Source organism: Zosterops lateralis (genome assembly GCF_965231275.1).
Source record: "Zosterops lateralis genome assembly, chromosome: 26".
NCBI lineage: Eukaryota > Metazoa > Chordata > Aves > Passeriformes > Zosteropidae > Zosterops > Zosterops lateralis.
Window position 1 is genome coordinate 6,118,882 of NC_139786.1, and position 19,791 is coordinate 6,138,672.

Below are 19,791 nucleotides of genomic sequence, written 5' to 3' on the forward strand. Positions count from 1 at the left end.
AGCGGCGGATTTACTCAGGAATTAGCAACACTAACAATCCAGCAGCTTGATTTATTATGAAGAGAGAGGCTGCAAGAAGCCAAATATGTGAATTAATTATTGCTAGAATAAATCCTGCCACCTTCTCCCGCCTGGTTCCTGCTGAGATGTTTGGAGGGATTTTCCTGATACAGGGCAGGCAAAACTGAAGAGAAACACTCAGTTTCTGGAGCCTTGTTATGACCAGAACTTTCTGAGTGTGGGACTGTGGAAAGCGGTCCCTGCCCTGAGGATGTTGCAGCCCAAACTGGGTGTTGCACATCCCGGGATGGAGGGAAGGGATGTGGAGCCAAGGGCCTGCAGGCAGTGGTTGGGAAGCTTTGGTTGTGCACAGGAATGCAGCCCAGGAAAGGGGATTTGGCTGGTCAGGGCATCCTGGTGCTCACAGTCAGGTCGGGAGGGAATTTTAAAGCTGGGGATGAGGAGAGCTCCCAGACTGGGACCTGTCACACTGGATGCAGGGTCTCCAGCTCCTCCCAGTGCTGTTTCAAGGGACATTTAGGTCAAGTTTGGGCAGGCTCCTTCAAGAGGAATTATCCCCTCAGTCTTGCTCCATGGTGGAAAACCTCAGTTCCCACAGCTGGGATGCTTTCTGCTCTGCCCTGATAAAATTTGTCCACACCTTATTTGTAAGCAGGCTGAAACCTGGAGCTGGGGACTGTCCTTCTTTCCCTCAGAGATAAGTCCCTTGCAGTGACATTTGTCCTGGTCACGCAGTGTTTCTGCCCCAGGTCAGAGATTCCTGGGACAGAAATGCCATCCCTTCCTCCACCTCCAGGGCAGGATGGACGGGGCGACCCCTGAGGTGTTTTTCCTTCTCCGAGAGTGGATCCAGAGGGGTGGGAGCGTGTGGAGGAGTGAGATCTCAGCAGACAGCCCTGATCGTGCTGGCAGGTGCTGCAGGAACACTGCAAACTTTTTAATTCCTTCAGATTCGCGCTGCTCACCTGCTCCTCAAAGATCTGAGTCAGAAACACGCAGAGAGAAGAGAGAGGGACAGCAAAGTCTTACTTCTCCTTCCTTTAAATGCCCTTTTGAGGTCACTCCTGCCCATCCCAGCTGCCTTTTCTGTGGGATGAGGATGAAGACAGCACTTCCAGGGACGGGGCTGAGTCGCTGTTGGAATCAGGCACTGCTGTGCCACCCTCAGCAAGGTGACCGCCCTGGGGGACAGCAGGGCAGGGAAGCTTTTGGAGGACCATTTTGGGGTGTGTGTGTGGACATCCCAAAGCACAGCACCCCGGGCCATGTGCCCAGTGCCTCACCCCAGCCCAGCCCTTCCTCACAGAGCTACAGCGCTGATGAGGCTCCGACAGCACCAGAGTGTTGGGGTGGGGTTGGGAACAAGTGGGTAAAGCAAACAAAATCCAGGGAAAAGTGTGTCCAACCTGGGCTTTGCTGCCCTGGTGTCAGTGCAGGGCAGATCCCCCGTGCCCACAGTGTTTTCTCCCTCACGGCAAAGTGCAGGAGCCGAGCTGCTCCTATAAATATAAACACTTCACTTAATAAACACCCCTGTGAGCCAAACACTTTGGCTTCACCCTCAGTAGCTGGCAGATGCCTGCAGATTTTATTATTCTGGTTACCAGGCGCGGAGGTAGTTTGGTTAGAAACTCGTGTGAAGTGGTACATCAAACATTGGCAGTGGCCCAGCAGCGGCAGCACAAGAGCTCTGCCCGCTGCCTGTGCTGGGCTGGGACACTCCACACGAGAAAAGGGCCATCTGCCTTGTGGAAATCACCCACTCAACACTCCAAATGTCGGGTCTGGACAGAGAGGAAATGCTGATTTAATGCCTGCTGTTCCGTGGTGAAGGTGCAGGGCTGGGGGAATGGGAGGGCAGGTCCTGGGGGACGAAGGGCAGCTCGGGGCAGTGGGATGGGAGGTGGGAGCTGGAGGGAAGCAGAGATGTCTCCTCCCGGCCCTGCACTGGGGCACAGGTCCCATCCCGTGCCTGCCCAAAATCCATCACCTCCTCTCACCCCCTTCTCCCTCTGGCGTTTATTCCACCAGCCATCACGGTGGTTCCTCGTGGAAAACAGGCTGGAACAGCAAAGTTTTGACTGAACTTTATGGATTCTGGCATTTTGCCTTTTTTGAGGCATGGATATTTTTCATAACTGATTTGTATTATCTTCTGGTGTCTTCCTCTTCTGTTTCTAATGAAGAAAGGTTAAACACCAGGGATAAATGTGCATGCCCAGTGCATGGCATCAGCCCCCTTAATACAACCCCTGCTTCTTTCCCCTCCCCAGATTACTGGGAATGATTTTTTTTCCCCCAAAATACTCCTACCAGAAATGTGGGGCTGTAAATGTGTCTTTATCACCTCCAGCTTTTTTCTTCCTGAGTCAGTTCATTTGCAGGTGAAGCCTGTGGCCATCCAGAGCCAAAGGTAAAACAACAACAAAAAAAACCACCGAATTTTTTGTGTAAAATCAACCAAATCTTAAGTGTGACAAAGAAATTACTTCCAAATGGCCCAGCTGAAGACTCTGGGGTCCCTTAGTAGTGAGTTCCTGGTGTGGCCCATCAGCCGGACTCGGTGCTGGAATGTTCCCAGTGCCAGGAGGCTGCAGGGAGTGACAGGGGAGTGCAGGGGTGGATCCAGTGTCCCATGGCAGAGGTGAATTATACAACATCTTCTGAAACACCTGAGTTGAGTGAGTGACAGCAGGAACCTCCTTCTCCTCCTGCCTGGGCGCTCAGAGGGGCAGAGGGGAATGGGTGTGTGGCGGGAGGCTGAGGGACAGCTCAGTCACAGCCTGGCACTGCCACATCTGTCACCAGGAGCGTGTCACAGCTCTCAGGGAGGACCTGGTGGCTTCCTCTGGTGACCTTGCAGGACCTGGGCCCTTTCACCATGTTGCCCCAGGGCTCCTGTGGCACCTGCAGCCCCGGCTGGGCGCTGAAGGCACCGGGCTGGGAGCACAGGAGTCAAGACCTTGTGCTGGTGTTGCAACCAAACCCTCGCACCTGTGCCTGTGTTCTCCCTGCAGACCTGAGCTGGGGGACAGGGGGGAGCTGCTTTTATGGCCTTTTCTTGGGCAATGGGGCCAGGAGGGGGTGTTTTGGATGGAGATTCACACGGGATTGGGAAGAGGTTGGACCTCTGAACCCAATCCCGGAGCAAACAGCACCAAGGGCTGGGTGTGCCTTGCGCAAGGAGAAGGGGGATGGAGAGGGGGCAGGCCAAGGAGGAAGGATTATTTCAAGAGAACTGATTTTTAGTCCCTAAAATTAAGAAGCAGCCAGTTGAATGGGACTTTCATTCCTTGAATGTCCGTCTCCAGCACTGGGATCAGTCTGGGCCCTTGTATCACACCTTAGGCAGGGATCAGGTGGTTCTCACACCAAATTTTGACTCATTCCTTGGACTGGACCTCCTGCTCTGTGCCGACGTCAGCACAGGAAAGTGGCCTTGTGCCAATGGCTCCTATCAACACCAGCCAGGAACCTCAATGTGACTTTCCTCTTCCCAAGCACAGCTATCACCAGCACGGGGACAGCAGATAAGGGCTCACTGAGTGTGTTTGCAGGATGAACTCGGGGAGAAAAGGTCCGTGCCTGGCATGCTCAGCCTGGCTTGGGACTGGCAGGGCTGAGATCAGCCAGGTCTGGATGGAGGGGACACTCCTGACCTGCTGGGACAATATTGGTCACCCACATCACGTTGCTGGAGCAGTTCTGCTCCCATGTGTTGTTTGCTCTGAGTATCACATCCCATTTGTGTACTCAGCGAGGTCAAATCTTACATTTCTGAGCATCACCCACTGCAGGGATGGGCTGCCTGAAAACCTGTGAGCACTTGGGGCTCTTCTCCCACACTTTGTCCTTTATTTCCATGCTTCTACTGGGAGAGACATCTTGAAAAACCTGGTCCCTGCAATGCAGCAGCTGACTGGCACTCTGCTCTCCCCTCCACGCTCATGGAATTGCTCCGGGGTCCTGCCCCAGCTGCAGGGTTGAAACCAGCTCTGCAGCTTGCCATGGGCTCATCCCACCAGCACCAGGCCAGCTGGCTTTGCCTTTTGTTCAAGGAGCAGCCACGCAGCTCCTCGTGCTCTTTAATTCCCAAATCTCAGAGGTTTAAGCTGCTGTTTGATCTAGGGCAAGGCCGTGATAAGCCAAGCCGAGAACTTGACTCTGTCCGAGACTCTGACATCACAAGCCTGTTTGTTTAAGATGGAATTTAATCATGGGGATATTTTGCCCTCTATACCTGCTCTGTTTATTATTTTTTCCCCTGATTGCCTGCACTTTCTCTCAGCGGGGGAAATTCATTAAAGAGCTGGGATTTAATTGCCTGCTTGGGACCACTGAGAACTCGTGTGGGTTTATCAGCCCTCAGAAGCTGTTGCTGAATCTGGACCTACAAAATATTCACCAAGGAGAACTGGAAATTCTGAGCAGAGCCGTGGGGCTGGGAGAAAGGCTGGCAACAGCCACAGGATCACAGGAAAAGTGGGAAAACCATGATTATCAGACAGGCTTTTGGCACTAGGGACTGGGAAGAGCCCAGGATACTGATAAATTCTATTATCCTTTATCCAAAGGCAAAGCTTGTGCTCACTCTTGGAGGGGAATCTCCAGGGGAAAAGGAGTAGTGGGAATATCCTGAGGGGAATCTCCAGGGGAAAAGGAGCAGCAGGGACGCCCTGCAGAGGGCACTGGATCAGGCACCTGGCACTGCAGGAAGAGGGACGGGTCTCCTCTGTGCTCCCGTGGGTGCAGATCAGAGCTGGAATCACGAGCACCCCACAGCCGGGGCAGTTTTACAGCAGTGCCCTGTGATCTCTGAAGGAGTGGGGTTGATGACCTCCCTTTCTAGACCCATTAGCCGCTATTTGCATAATGACTCTATTGACCTAAATTCTCCCCAAAGTTTCGGCTCCCTGCATCATCCTTTCCTTCCTGCCCTGCTCTGCTACAATCTCCTCCTCTCCTCCTCTCCAAGGCATCAGCCAGGGCTCTCAGCAGTCCTGTGCAAGGAAATTTTCATTTCAAACACTCGTCCCGGTGTCAAGGTGTGCCCTGACTTTCTGCAGAGCCCGGAGAGGGGAGGGGAGAGGTTCTGGCACATTCAGATCACTCCGTAAACTCTCAGCAACCGGGATGTTGTTTCTCGAGACATTCTCCCGCCTGAATCACCAGTTTTTCCCACCCCCTCTTCTCCTCCTGCGTTGGGCAATGACCCATTTAGATACACGCCAGAACACAAATAATTACCGAGATGCTCCTTTTATATCTGACCACTTCCTCCCAGCCCTCCCAGCCCGCCCGGTTCGGGGTGATTCTCCCCTCTCCCCAGGAATCTCCGGGCACGGTAAAATAAAGGATCTGTGAAGTTCATCATCCCCCTGGTGAGACCCAGATACCGATCAGGACAGGTCTGCCGGGATGTTTTGGCATCATCATCATCATCACTGACATGAGTTAGCAACAGTTATCTCCCCCGAGCATCACTTCCTAGAGGAGCCCGGGCACTCACCCACGAGCCCAGCGAGGATTGGGAAGGCTCTGGAATGCTGGGCAGGCTGGGCACTGCAGCAGGAACACCTCAGGCGGGATCCAGCCCTCCATCCCGGTGCCGGTACCAACCACCGAGCCCGGGCAAACCCCACCGATGGTGAAACCGAGGTACGGGAAAGGTCAATGCCTCGCCCGAGGCCCGGAGGCGCTCCCGGAGCCGGGATTAACAACCTGTGCCCGCCTGTCGGGCAATCCAGGCCGCCCGTCCAGGGTCCCCTCGCACCGCACCGCTCATTAGCATCGCTCATTAGCATCACCGCTCATTAGCATCACCTCCGAAGAGCCGGGAAGAGCTGCAGCAGCTCCTGGAGCTGGGAGAAGCCACTCCCAGGACCTGCCTCTCCGCCACGGGGAAACTATTTAGGGTGGAGAAGCTCGGGGAGGGCTCCAGACGGTGGAGGTGTCCGCTCTGTTATACCGCAGGTGGGGCCAACTCCAGCCACATTCTTGGCTGTGCTATTGCTATATATATTTTTTTAATTTGTTTCGTTTGTTGTTTTTTTCTTTTGAAAAATCCAAAGGACCAGAGATGAGCCAGGCCAGGCCTCGCTATGCCATCGAGCGTCCTGCCTACTCGGTCAGCCTCTTTGATGAGGAGTTTGAGAAGAAAACCAGGACTTACCCCGTCGGAGAGAAACTAAGAAACCTTTTCAGGTAACAGGCAATGCTGTAGAGCATAAACCAGATTTAGTCAGGAATTTGGGGGGGGGGGGGGGGGGGGGTATAATTCAGACCTGGGAATAGAGATGGCATTTTTATCCTGGGGAATTGTGGTCTCCAGAGGGTTTTGATGGATGAAAGGCATACGAGAAATGCAAACTGAGGTGAAGAAAATGATACTGGTGTCTCTTTTCTCAGCAGAACAGTTTGCACCGAGTGCATTTGGGATTTGGGTTCCTGTTTTCCAAGGGGTTTTTTTTAAGTAGTGGGAAAAGCACAATTGGTGATGTAGGGATATGTGGATTTATTTTTTTTTAAGCTTTCCATCTGAGATTTCCTTTTCTCAGCTTTCTGATTGAAACCAATACGATCTTAAAGAAAGGTTTGTAATTGTGCAAACAAAGGTTAATAACCCTGCTGATCACTTTCTTGGAAATCTGTCTCCCCTCCTCAGAAGAAGGACGGGAAAGAGAGGGCTCAGGATCTAGTGAGGGAGAAAGGCTGAGACATTCCTAGGAAGATCCTCCCTTACTTCCAGCTCATTTGCTTCCTCCCTTCTTCACTTATTTGCTTTTATTTTTTTTATCTCCCTTCTAGATGTTCGGCTTCCAGCTTCAAGCTCACCCTCTTCCGCCTGTTCCCAATCCTGGCGTGGCTCCCCAAGTACAAAATCAAGGATTACATCCTGCCCGACGTCCTGGGCGGGCTCAGTGCGGGGACAATCCAAGTGCCACAAGGTGAGCAGTGTCACCCTCTGGGTGTCCAAGGGGGAACAACACTTTGCCAGCTCGAGTAAAGCTCTGCAGGTGATGCTGATGCCCAGCTGGGAGGGGTTTTGTGTTTTACTGATGACCACAAGCTCTACCTCCAGAGTGTCCCTGTATTTCCCTGCCTGTGTCCCTTGTGTTTTGCAGGGATGGCTTTTGCCCTCCTGGCCAATCTGCCTCCTGTCAACGGGCTCTACTCCTCCTTCTTCCCCCTGCTCCCCTACTTCTTCCTGGGGGGCATCCATCAGATGGTGCCAGGTGAGGAATTGTCTGCACAGGACAGTGAAATGCTGCTGGGTCCCAGAACCGGGATGTTTGCTGTGCCAGGGGTTTGTGGGATTTGTGGGATTGTGGCTGCACTGCAGGATGTCACCCCAATGCTCCTGTGCCGCCTCCTGGCGTGGGGTTGGGGATGGGTTGAGTGACTCGTTGTGCACCTGCCCAGGAGCCTTCCAGGACAGGGCTCTCCCCAGAGGGAGCTCCTGACCTCCCCGTGCTGTCTGCAGGGACTTTTGCTGTCATCAGCATCATCGTTGGCAACATCTGCAATGAGCTGGCTCCAGAGAGAGACTTCCAGTACTTCAACCACACCACCAACGAGACCAGTGTGAACACCACGGCCCTGGAGGCAGCCAGGCTGGAGATCTCTGCCACCCTGGCCTGCCTGACAGCTGTCATACAGGTGAGGGCACTGCAGTGTCCCTGGCCCACAGGGAGAGCCAAGCTTTCTCTGGAGCAGAGATGCTCAAAGAGGCTCCACTTCTGGCTGGATGATGCCTCTAAATGGGGATTTTTGGGGTGGAATTCTCTGTGTGGACAATCCCTCAGTCCTCCTGTCCCCATCCCTGCTCAGGGACACCCCTGCAGTGAGTGGGAGAGCTGTGCGTGAGATGCTCAAAGAGGGCCCACTTCTGGCTGGATGATGCCTCAAAATAGGGATTTTTGGGGTGGAATTCTCTATGTGGACAATCCCAGAATGGCACCCTCAGCCCTCCTGTCCCCATCTCTGCTTGGGGACACCCCAGCTGTGTGTCAGTGAGTTGTGTGTGAGATGCTCAAAGAGGCCTCACTTCTGGCTGGATAATGCCTCAAAACAGGGATTTTTGGGGTGGAATTCTCTATGTTGCCAATCCCTCAGCCCTCATGTCCCCATCCCTGCTTGAGGGCACCCCTGCTGTGTATGGGAGAGCTGTGTGTGCTCTCCCAGCGGATCACCCTGCGTCCCTTGGGGTGACCACTGCCCTGACCACTACTCTGACACTGCCCTGACCACACCTCCTCTGTGCCACCTTAGCTGTGCCTGGGCTTCCTCCAGTTTGGCTTCGTGGCCATCTACCTGTCCGAGTCCTTCATCAGGGGCTTCATGACGGCAGCGGGGCTGCAGATTCTCATCTCCGTGCTCAAGTACGTCTTCGGCTTGACAGTCCCGTCTTACACCGGGCCCTTAGCTATCGTCTACGTAAGTGGGGGCTCCTCACTGCCACCTTCCCCCCCACCACAGCCAGGGGAACGGGGCCCAGGAGGCCAAGAAAGGGTGGAGGGAAGGGGGATCCCCGCCCCAGCACGGCCAGGCTGCTGCTGTGCTCCCTATCCAGAGTTATCTGAGCCCTGTCTGTGTGATTTAAATGAAGAATAATGAAATGGGACTGGGATCTTAATTCCAGTTTTAGAACTTGAAAAATCTGGGTTTTAATGAGGGAATAATGAAATGGGGCTGGGATCTCAACCTCAGTTTTAGAACTTTAAAAATCTGGGGTTTAATGAGGAAGAATGAAATGGGGCTGGGATCTTAATCCCAGTTTCAAAACTTTAAAAAATGAGGGAATAATGGAATGGGGCTGGGATCTTGACCCCAGTTTTAGAATTTGAAAAATCTGGGGTTCAATGAGGAATGATGAAATAGGACCAGGATCTTAACCCCATGTTTAAAACTTTAAGAATCTGGGTTTTGACGAATGATGAAATGGGACTGGGATCTTAATCCCAGTTTTAGAACTTGAAAAATCTGGGTTTTAATGGGGGAATAATGAAATGAGACTGGGATCCGCTAGGGATATGAGCCATGTTGCTTTACAGCAGGAGTCTTGCAGAGCTGTTAGCAGCAGGAATGTTTCCTCTGAGCAGGTTTGGCCATTCTGGGATTTCTTGTGTCTTCCATGGATGCATTCTGTGCTGATGCAGCCTGAACTGCATTCAATCACCAGCACAGGCCTAGGGCTGGGGGCTGATCCCTCAGCAGAGGGTTTTTAGCACTGCTCACATCTCAGGCTGTCGATTGTAGTGACAAGTGCTGTCCGTTGTTCTGTCCATGTTGTCCAGAGTCCCTGGCTCTCCGTGACCCCTCCTCCTCTTCTCTCCCCTTCAGACATTCATTGACATTTGTAAAGGTCTGCCCCAAACCAACCTGGCCTCGCTGGTCTATGCCTTGGTCAGTGCTGTGCTCCTGATCGTTGTCAAGGAGCTCAACTTGAAGTACATGAAGAGGATCCGGATGCCCATCCCAATGGAGATCATCATTGTAAGTGACACCTGGGCTGTCCCTGAGACCCTCCCCTCACCTCACAGCCCCAGGACACTGCTGCTCTCAGCAGGGCCACCATGGAGAGCATCTACACAGTGAATGTGACACATCCCCCATGTGGTTCAGGGTCAGAAACTGGGCCGTCCCCATACTCATCCCTCACTGCATCCTGCTGATGCTGAGGGTGAAGAACATAAAACATAGCCCCTGCTGGGACTGTTCTCACCTTCCCCAGCCCAAACTTGGTGCTGTTTTTATCCTGTCACTCTGGGAGCACGGCAGGGTTAATGCTGTGAGCCAGCTCAGCTCTTCCTGCTCGCAGCTCTTTATTCCCTGTCCTTTCAGGTGATCGTTGCCACCGCAATCTCCGGCAGCTTCAACATGCCCAGCAAGTACAGGATGCCAATAGTGGGGAAGATCAGCATGGGGTAAGTGCTTGTGCAGGTCTGATTCACCTTCCAGACAGTTTTCCTTCCTCCTCCTCCTCCTCCTCCTGCAGCCTGGGGAAACACCTCACTCTTCCCTGCTGTACCACAGTCCCCTGCCAGGAGTGTCAGTGCACCCTGTGACACAACCACCCCCATCCCATGGAGTGTGGGCATGGATTATGTAATTCCTGAACCTTCCAGCTCCTCACCCACCTCCCGAGCCCCTGCACAGAACTGTCACAACCTCTCCCCTGTGCTCTGAGTGCAGGTTCCCCGAGCCCACCCTGCCCCTGGTGAGCAAGTGGAAGGACATGGTGGGCACGGCTTTCTCTCTTGCCATCGTGGGCTACGTGATCAACCTGGCCATGGGGAGGACCCTGGCAGCCAAGCATGGCTACGACGTGGACCCCAACCAGGTATTTCTGGCTGGGGCTGGGGCAGGGGCTGCTGCCTTTGCTCTCAGGCGTGAAGGGAAGAGCTCACAATGTGAACAGGGAGCGTGCAGACGTGCTCGGCTCCCAGCAGAGAGAGCCTCCGTGGCTTTGTGCCATGTGGGGAGTGAAAGGACATGGCACAGCCCTGTCCTGGAGGCTGCAGAGAGGCTGGGAAAGGGAAAAGAGCTTTAGGCTGAGCTCTGTGCCTTGCTGCCCCTCCACACTCAATGTTTTGGCAGCTGAAGCACTGAGGTGAGGTACATGCACTTCTCAGGGAGCAGAGCAAGACCTGGATTCCTGGTGTGTCACCTAGATACTGTGAGAGGCAGGACATTAAATAATCCTCTTTTGTCATCCCTGGCACGGTGGCAGCTTTCAACAACAGCCACACATACCACATGGAGCCCTGCCCTGAGTGTGTCAACAGATGACAACGTGTTTATGTGGAATTGTGCTTCCAGGTTTCCCTGCTATCCCAGATCTTACTGGAAGGAAAGAGTCTGGGATGCACTGCAGGGAACCCAGAGCCTGCCCTGGCCACACAAAGCAAACTCAGCCCCCTGCTCTCTTGCCATGTGTCAGCAGGAAGGGCAGCTGTCCTTTCTGATGGACATTCTCCACATCTCCACAGGAAATGCTGGCCCTGGGCTGCAGCAACTTCTTCGGATCCTTCTTCAAGATCCACGTGATCTGCTGTGCTCTCTCTGTCACCCTCGCCGTGGATGGGGCAGGAGCAAAATCCCAAGTTAGTTCCTTCTCCTCTTCTCCTTCTTTTCTTCCTTTTCCTCCTCCTCTTCCTTCTCCTCTTTCCTCCTTCCTCTTCCTCCTTCCTCCTTCTCCTCTTCCTCTTCTCTCCACATTTCCTCTGGAGCACAAAGTGCTGTAGCTGCCACATGCTGCCAGCCTGACTGTGCAGCTCTGGAGAAGTTTCATACACAAGTGCTGCAGGCTGCTGCTGTTAAAGCAGAATTTCCTCCCTCCCCAAGCCCATTTTGGTGCCAGATTTGATTCTCTGGGTTAATTCTGCAGAGCTGTCAATCTGTAGTCGCACTCTGGCTCCCTGGACTGAGCAGTGAGGGAACCTTGGGGTTATCTATGGGATCTGCAAACCCCTGCCTGTCTCCAGAGACAAACATCCTCTCACATAAAATTCTGCAGTGCCCATTTGTGCCCCTGACTGCACCCAGGGGAGGTTTGGGAAGCCCTGATGTTTGCAGAAGTGATTTTCTTTCCTCTTTGCAGGTGGCAAGTTTCTTTGTGGCTCTGGTGGTCATGGTGACAATGCTGTCCCTGGGAATCTACCTGGAGCCTCTTCCAAAGGTAAGACAAACATCTGTGCAGGCAGAACCATTGCAACACTCGCTCTCCACACCCAGACACAGCCTGGCTCCAAAAATCCCTGATGGCAGCACGGGACAGTTTGTTCCTGGCCTGGGGACCTGTCTGCATGGAGTGTCTGCAATCATAGAATCACAGAATCACACAGTTCCCGGCTGGTTTGTGTTGGAAAGGACCTTAAACCTCATCCCTGCCATGGGCAGTGACATCTTTCACTATTCCAGTTTGCTCCAAGCCCTCTCCAAGTTGGCCCTGGGCAGGGATGAGGCAGCCACAATTTCTCTGAACAAATGTAAATTCTAGTGAAAGAATCATCCAAATTACCCTGCTCAGATCTAAGTGAGATCTTTCTGAGCATCACCCTCATGATAGGACTGGCCCAAGGCAGGCAGATAGTGCAGAAAAGCATCCACTGCCAATCATGGCCTGGCTGACACCATTCCCTGTCCTCCACAGTCTGTGCTGGGAGCCCTCATCGCTGTGAACCTGAAAAACTCCCTCAAGCAGCTGGCTGACCCCTTCTACCTGTGGAAGAAGAGCAAGCTGGACTGTGTGAGTGCCTTGGGTGGTGGGAGGCATCCCCTGGCCAGGGCAGGATGAGCAGGACAGACCCTAAAAAGTCTTTTGTGAGGTTTTTGAGGGTATGAGTCCCTTGCAGGAGGTGTGTTTGGCTCTCTTGGCAAGATGGTGCTCCCTGTCCTGCCCAGCTGAGCTCAGAACACATATCAGAGAGGCCTGAACTCTTACCCGCTGTGTTGAAATGCCAATCAAGTGCGGAGCCTGTTTGCCCAGAACTAGCCAAACCGGCCCTGCTCAATGTCTGGGAGTCATGACTTAAAAACTCACACAATGGCCCTCCAGGGTGAGGAGAGCCCTGGAGTGTGATAAGGACTCCAGGCACTGGTTGATGTATAAACGCAGGCAGGGGGTGGCGGGGGAGTGAGCAGGGAATTTGGAAATGTCCGACATAAAAAGACGATGTTTGAACAGGACTCCCACAGCTGAGAGCCGTGTGTGGACACCGAGCCAATATCCTGTCAGGGCCCCACAAACCCCCTTATCGGGGCAATCAGGAGGCCAGAGGGGCTGGCTCGAGCCAGGAAGAGCTTTCCCAAAATCCTGCTCTAACAGGTGCTGGAGAGGAGCTGGTTATCACTTTTGGCACATCTCTGAGTGGGTTCTGCTGCTGTGGAGTGAGAGGGGAGGTTTGGGGCTCTGGCAGCTCAGCTGAGGGCAGGGGAAGCTGCTGCTCCTTTACCAGAGACCGCAAAAGCCTAGGCTGAGGCCTGAGTATGGACTGAGTGGAGCTGGATGATACTGCCTGAGGAACATCCTGGTAGATGCCAATGGAGTGAAGGGGATTCCTCTGACCTTAATCTCCTTGGAATTTGAACTAGATTCAGTGTCCTGTCCCAAACTGGGGAGCACCATTCCTGGGTGATGTCAGACCGTTGGTGTTCATCACCTTAATGCTGGTTGTGCTGCAGGACAGCTAATTCCAGTTAATTCTAACGAAGCCTGGATGGATGGAGGGAAGCTCTTCCTTGTCATTCATACACAAAATGAATATAAATTAAGATATTGAAGTAATCAAAGTTAGTGTTATGACCCTTACCTCATCCAAGCTCAAAGCTAGTTTTTATTAATCTTGAGGATGGAATTAAAACAACCTGATAATGATTTTCAGAGGGGATGTTTAAATGCAGGCCAGGACTGATGTCACATGGAGCGAGATGCTTAGTGCCAACACATAAAAATTACAAATGGCAGAGCTCTGAGCTGGAGTGGGGCAGGTTTTGATCTTCTCTGTCACACTTTGCCATCAAATCCTCTCTGCATTCAGCAGGTGCTCAGGCAGTTCTCAGAGAGATGATTTCTGATATTTTCTGAGCTGCTCTGACTGACAGCAGGAGCTGCTCGGGGCTGGAGCAGGGAGCAGCAGATGGTGGGATCTGCAGGAGCCCCTTCCTGATGAGCCAGGCTGATCCTTTTCGGATGGAACGAGCAGAATGGGCACTTCAGCAGCCGTGGAGAAACGCCCCAGCTGCTTTTATGACTGAAAAGAAACTGGGGCTCCTGGCAAACTTCCCAGCAAGGATGGTTCACTCTAAAACATGCAGCAAGCTGCAGCATTAGAACAGCTGCAGAATTCAGGGCTTGGCCTATTCATGTTGAGCTGGGAGTGTTTGAGAGTCTAGGATAGCTGCACAGAGCCATTTTCCCATCCATTTTCCCATCCATGGGATCATGGTTCAGCCAAATCACCTGCCACGCTCTTCTCTCCCCTCCTCTCCCTGCAGCTGGTCTGGCTCGTGAGCTTCCTCTCCGCTTTCTTCCTGAGCCTCCCCTACGGAGTGGCAGTGGGCGTGGGATTCTCCGTGCTCGTCGTGGTGTTCCACACCCAGTTGTAAGTACCTTACAGCCACCAGAACCCCGGGAGATCTCCCAGGGGCAGAAGGAGGGACGGGTGATCTTTTTAGAGGTGACCTCTGGCCCGCAGGAGCCCCGGGGAGTGCAGGTGTCCTGCCCGGAATGTGCAAACAGGAATGGCAGGCGCCAATTTACTGCCTGCATTCCCCTGCTCCCGTACACATCTCAGGCCAAGGGGAAGCCTCAAGGTATTTGCTTCGCCCCACAGAGTTCCCAGCACGAAGTCCTGCTGTGTGCAGGGCTCTGGTGTGAGCTCTTCACACCACTTTTAATCCATCAAAGCCCTTCATTAATATTTCCCAGTCTGGCAGCTCAAAATGCTGACACTTTTTTTTTTTTTTTTTTTTTTTCTTTTTTTTTTTCTTTTTTTTCCCTGTGGACTCTGCAGGGATGAAGTGTAAGAGTTTTCACCAAGAAAATGTTCGAATCCTGGGATGGAACGTGAAGCAGAAGCAGTTTTCTTTCCCCTAATGCTGTTCCCTTCTTTTCTGCAGCCGCAATGGCTCTGCCCTGGGCCAGGTGACTTCCACTGACATCTACAAGAACCCCAAAACCTACAACAAGGTGAGCTGAAGATAAACCATCCTCAGAGAAAATGCTGTTCTATGCCACTGGTGCCCAAGCTTGCTCTGAGCTCCTGTCTCTGGTGCAGGTCCATGAAGTTAATGGGATTAAAATCATCACCTACTGCTCGCCGCTGTATTTCGCCAACTCAGAGATATTCCGGGAGAAAATTATAGCCAAGGTGAACAATTCCCTAACAAATCCCTGCCTGAAGCCAATCCCAAACCATCCTTGCTCTCTCCTGTGTTGCTAGACAGGGTAATTAAGCTGTGGGTGATGATGAATGATGGTCATATCCATCCTCCTCTCCCTGATCCTCAGGGCTGTTTGCAGAGCTCCTTTTAGAGGCTGTGCCCGAATCCTGGCAGGTTCCTCCTCCAAGCTCTGCCAAAACAGGGGCATCCTGCTATTCCAAGTCTCTCCCTGCGTGTGCAGGTTCCCTGAGTTCCAGGAGATGTTTGGATGCCATCAGGATCACCCCACTCCAGTGCACAACTGGTGCTCCAGGCTGGGAAATGCCAGGGAAGGAGCAGCAGCTCCTGACTTTTGGAACAGACTTTTTAAAGTAAAATCTCTCTTTCCCACAGACAGGGGTGGATCCTGGCAAGGTGTACTTGGCCAGGAGGAAATTTGTGAAACAGCAGGCAAAGGGCACAGTGCAACCACCAGCAAAGCTCCCAAAATTCCTGCTGAAGGAGAACAAGGTAACTCGGCTCCTGAGTTCTCAAAAAGGTCCCTGTGTCCATGAGTATGAGCCCAAATCCCCATCACACAGATCCTCCTGACATGGGATTTTCTGTACTGTTTTCCTGGCCACATTTCCCACCTCTCATCCCCTTTCCTCCCCACCTACATCTCCATTCCTCCCCAAACCTTAAGGTGCAGGAGAACTGGGAATGGCTGGGAGCAGGGAAGCTGGGAAAGAGGCTGGAATGGGAGCATGGTGAACAATCTGCAGAAACCAGGCAACCTTGGCCTCTTTCTCTGGGAATGTGTCAGCAGTTCAGCTCCAAGGTGCCTTTTCAAAGACATTTCTCAGCCACCCCAGCCCCATTTGGTGTGCAGTGCTGAGCAGTTTTGAAACAAATGAATCACGTTTGATTCGACATTGTAACACTATTGTAACAACATTGCAACGATAACCATAAATTATCCTAAATCCAGCTCCAAGGTACAGCCAGGTTGGAGTTAGTCCAGATTAAAACCCTTGATAGCAGTGGGCAGACTGTGCTCTGCCCTGACTCTGCACCTCCACTCTGCCGCAGACCTTGTCTTTGCAAGAGCTCCAGAAGGACTTTGAAAGCACCTCTCCGACAGACACCAACAACAACCAGACAACTGCTAACGGTGCCAGCATCTCCTACATCACATTCCACCCTCCTGCCCGTGGGGCTGGGCCAGGGCAGAGCCCCGGGGAGCTGGGCAGCAGCACCGCCCTGCAGGGCAGCACCTTCAGCGTCCTGCCCGCAGCAGACGCCGACCCTGTGCTGACAGCACCGCCCTACATCAGCTTCCACACCATCATCCTGGACATGAGCGGGGTGTGCTTTGTGGACCTGATGGGCACTAAAGCGCTGAGCAAGGTTAGTTCTGTGCTGCCAACATGGCTGGGAGACAGGGACCCTTCTGCTCTCTCACACAAAGGTGTTTATGTGCCCCAATTCTGTGGCTTTTCTCCTTCTGCATCTCTGATTTTCTCCTCCAGCCCCGATAAAAGATTTTATGCATAAACACAAAGCTGGAACAGCAGTGGTTTTAATCCTCTCTCTCCCATCTTGTCCCTTCCAGTTGTGTTCCAGTTACCAGAAGATTGGGATTAAAGTGTTTTTGGCAAACGTGCATGGTAAGGATCCCCAAAGAACACATTTCCATGGGCTCTTCCCCCATTTATGAGCTCCTGACAAGCAGTAGATCTTTTTCTGTTCTTTATTCAAACTGTGAGATGTCAGTCCTTTGCTGGACCAGGCCAGAACAGATAAAAGGAGAGAACAGAAGAAAGGAAAGAGAATCACTGTTCTCTGTGTAGTAAATCAATGCTTTCATTTGGGAAGTGATAAGGCTGGAACATCTCCACACTCAGCATGCAGGAAAGCAGATCCCCACACTCATTTCTGCTGCAAACCTGCTTCTTCTGAGCCTTGCCTTAGCTCAGAGGACCCCAGCAGCCACACACACCTCCAGAATTCCTCCTCTGCTCTCCTCCTCGTTCAGCTCTCTCCTTTCTCTAGCCCAGGTGTACGATGACATCAGCACGGGGGGAGTCTTTGAGGAAGGAGGCCTGGACAGAAGTCACATCTTCCTGACCATCCACGATGCTGTTTTGTTTGCACTGGCCAGTATCAGAGAATTTGTCCACCCGCCCACCTTGGAAGAGGTAAATTTGCTCCCCAGCCCACAGGATTCTCTAGGTTTGGTTTCCAGGCTATTTCAGCACAATAGAAGAATAACAAATTGCTGTTGCACCTAAAGAAGTTTCTTGTTTATCTCAAGTGGCAAAGGTCTAAATCCAGCAAAATATTTAATATTCCAGTTGTCATGTATAGGCCAAGCAGCTTGTGATGGAATGGATTTCCATGGAATTCAGAAGTGTCAATGTTTTACACAAACCCTTAGCTGAAAGATGAGTGTTGTGCCAGCCTGGAGGAGCCAGAAGAGCTCTTCCAGCACTGTGCCCTCAATTTGGTGCTGGTTGGAGCAGGCAAAGGCAGAATTGGGCCCTCAGTGATGAAGAAATGAAGGCAAAAGCTCATGCAGCTGGAATAGTCCCGGCATCCATGAATTCTCCATTGGTGGGAGGAAAACAGGAGGAATTCTGAGGCAGGAATGTGGCCCATGCTGGTGGCACAGCCTCAGACAGGCTCTGTCCCCAAGCAGGGGTTGGTTTATTGTGTGCCAGCTGGAGTTGGCACCAGCAGCACCAGTTATCTCCCCAGGACAAGTTAAGGTATCTCCTGTCAAACCAGTGATAGGCAAACACCAGCCCAGGCACAGCAGATAATCACCTGGAGCAGGACTCCTCCTGTGCCATTCCCTCAGAGCTTGTGCCACCTTTTACGCCTGAGTTAGTCATTGTTTTCACTCCTTTTGACTCTGCACTCTGCTAATTTGTGGACTCAACTCTTCCCTGCACAGAGGCCAACCCAGACAGAGCTCTCCATCTATGATGAGTCTGTGGACGAGAGCACTGCAGAGTACAAGAACCTGGAGGAGGTGAGTTGTGGTGCCAGGGGTCACTGCAGCCATGGCTATGAGGCAGAAATCAGAACTTCTAATTGGGATTGATTAGGTGGGAAATCATCTGAAAGTAACTGCATTGATTTGGAAAGTTGATTGCTAATATAATTTTAAATCCCTGTCTTGAGGAGCTCTGGAAGGCAGCTGGGTGAAGAGCAGGTAGGTCACCCCACAGAGGAATCCTTCAATCATTCTGGGCCACACAGCTCAGGCTCAGTCAGACCTGTGGTGTCCACACACATGGGGGGAATTTGGAGAACCATATTTGCTTCACATCCAAAAGAAGAGTCATCAGTGAAGGTTTTCAGCACAGACTTTGTAAATGCTGCAGGGATTCCCACCCACCTGTGGGCCTTGGGAGGAGATCCTGCCCAGGGCTGGCCTTCCCTGTGCTGTCCATGCCCAGCTGGAAGCATGGAGAAGGGCTGGGAAGGCTTGGAGCTCCTGGGGGTGTTTCTCTGTGTAACAGTGACACTGGGGCTGTGCCCTGGCACCAGCCCTGACCCTGCTCATCTTCTGTGCCCTTTAGGAGATGTTTGGAAGCATGTTCCACTCAGAGACCCAGACAGCTCTGTGAGCACAGCGAGCACCAGGCAAACCCTCCAGAAGAGACCCCTCCATGGAGAGCTGGGGATGAAATGGGTTTGCAAAGAGGCCATCACCCTCCAGAACTGCCAAATCCTTCCCTCCTCCCTGCTCGTGACACTCGAAGCAGGAGCTCAGGAGATGCCACCTCACGGATTGCAGAAGTGGAGCTGGGCTGGAGGCAGGTGCCTGAACTCAGGGGATATTCAGCCACCCCTGTGTCCCTCACAATCCTTCTGGAACTGCATAATCTGGGCATCCTGCTCCTTCCCTTTCCCTCCTCCCTCTTTCCCCGAGGAAGTGAAACACAAGCAGATATGAAGAGCCCTTCAGGGCTTGGCCTCACGAGCAGCAGTGGCTGTGGCAGTGCTGCTGCTCTCTGATGTGCACTGACCCCAGGGCTGGCTGCCACTGCAGCCCCCCAAATTTCCCTGCGTGTCCCTGCAGCCTCTGCCTCTCCTCTTTTGTGTCCCAGCATCCCAAAAAAACCCCACTGCCTCGAACCAGTGCTGTATTTCTGACACACCAAAGACCTCAGGACTCTCTCAGCGGGGCTAAATTCTGAAATACATAATTTTATTTTTTTCTTACTAATAGAAGTACTTGTACTCAGAAATAAGAATTCCTTGTTATATGCATGTTGTCCTGCTTGCCCGGTGGGTTGACTACATGAAAATGGATTCTATTTTTAAATGCTCTTTCTATTTTAATACTCTGAAATATTACAAATATAAGCAAGCTTTAGTGTACAGTTTTTGAAGTACACAAACATTATTGAGCTGATTGCTGAAGGCTTCCTGGGAAGAGAATGTGAGGCTTTCCTGCAGCTCCCAGATGTCTCATTTTTAAGGAAAACAGCTTCCTGAACCATCCTTGCTAGACAGCCACTAAAGGAAACAACAGCATCACCCTGCCAGTTTGGTTTTATGTAACATCTCAATAACCAAGTCACCATTTCTCTACCTCAATTTCTGATTATATGGTGCAGGAGAGAATAGTAAAACCAAAGAAGGGCAGAAAATCCCACTAGCTAAAGGTTATTCCTTATTTTAATCTTGGACAGTAGTGGTTTCTCCAGAAATCTCCATGTATAGCTTGTTCTACAAGGTAAAATCAAGAGACTAAGTCTCTTAAACTATCCTTGAGAGTGATTCCTCATAATCTTTTGTACTGACTGAGTGCTCCTTTCATTTGCTAGTTTGAAAAAAAAAGGCAACAAAGAAATTGGTGCAGAGCAACAAGAAATTGTCCTGATCAAT

General features: G+C 52.0%; 1 protein-coding gene across 1 annotated transcript; it reads left to right on the top strand.

Moving 5' to 3' along the window:
- Positions 1-6,100: 6,100 nt before the first annotated feature.
- Positions 6,101-18,524, top strand: SLC26A9 (solute carrier family 26 member 9; the record flags this gene model as incomplete). The annotated part of the gene is made up of 20 exons (XM_083878578.1): positions 6,101-6,225; positions 6,829-6,968; positions 7,146-7,256; positions 7,505-7,680; positions 8,293-8,457; positions 9,364-9,516; positions 9,865-9,947; positions 10,216-10,363; positions 11,013-11,126; positions 11,624-11,701; positions 12,176-12,271; positions 14,020-14,126; positions 14,644-14,713; positions 14,802-14,894; positions 15,301-15,417; positions 15,979-16,296; positions 16,502-16,556; positions 16,942-17,087; positions 17,846-17,923; positions 18,477-18,524. 20 exons carry the CDS (start codon positions 6,101-6,103, stop codon positions 18,522-18,524), a joined length of 2,421 nt encoding a protein of 806 aa, XP_083734704.1.
- Between the last annotated feature and the right edge of the window lie 1,267 nt (positions 18,525-19,791).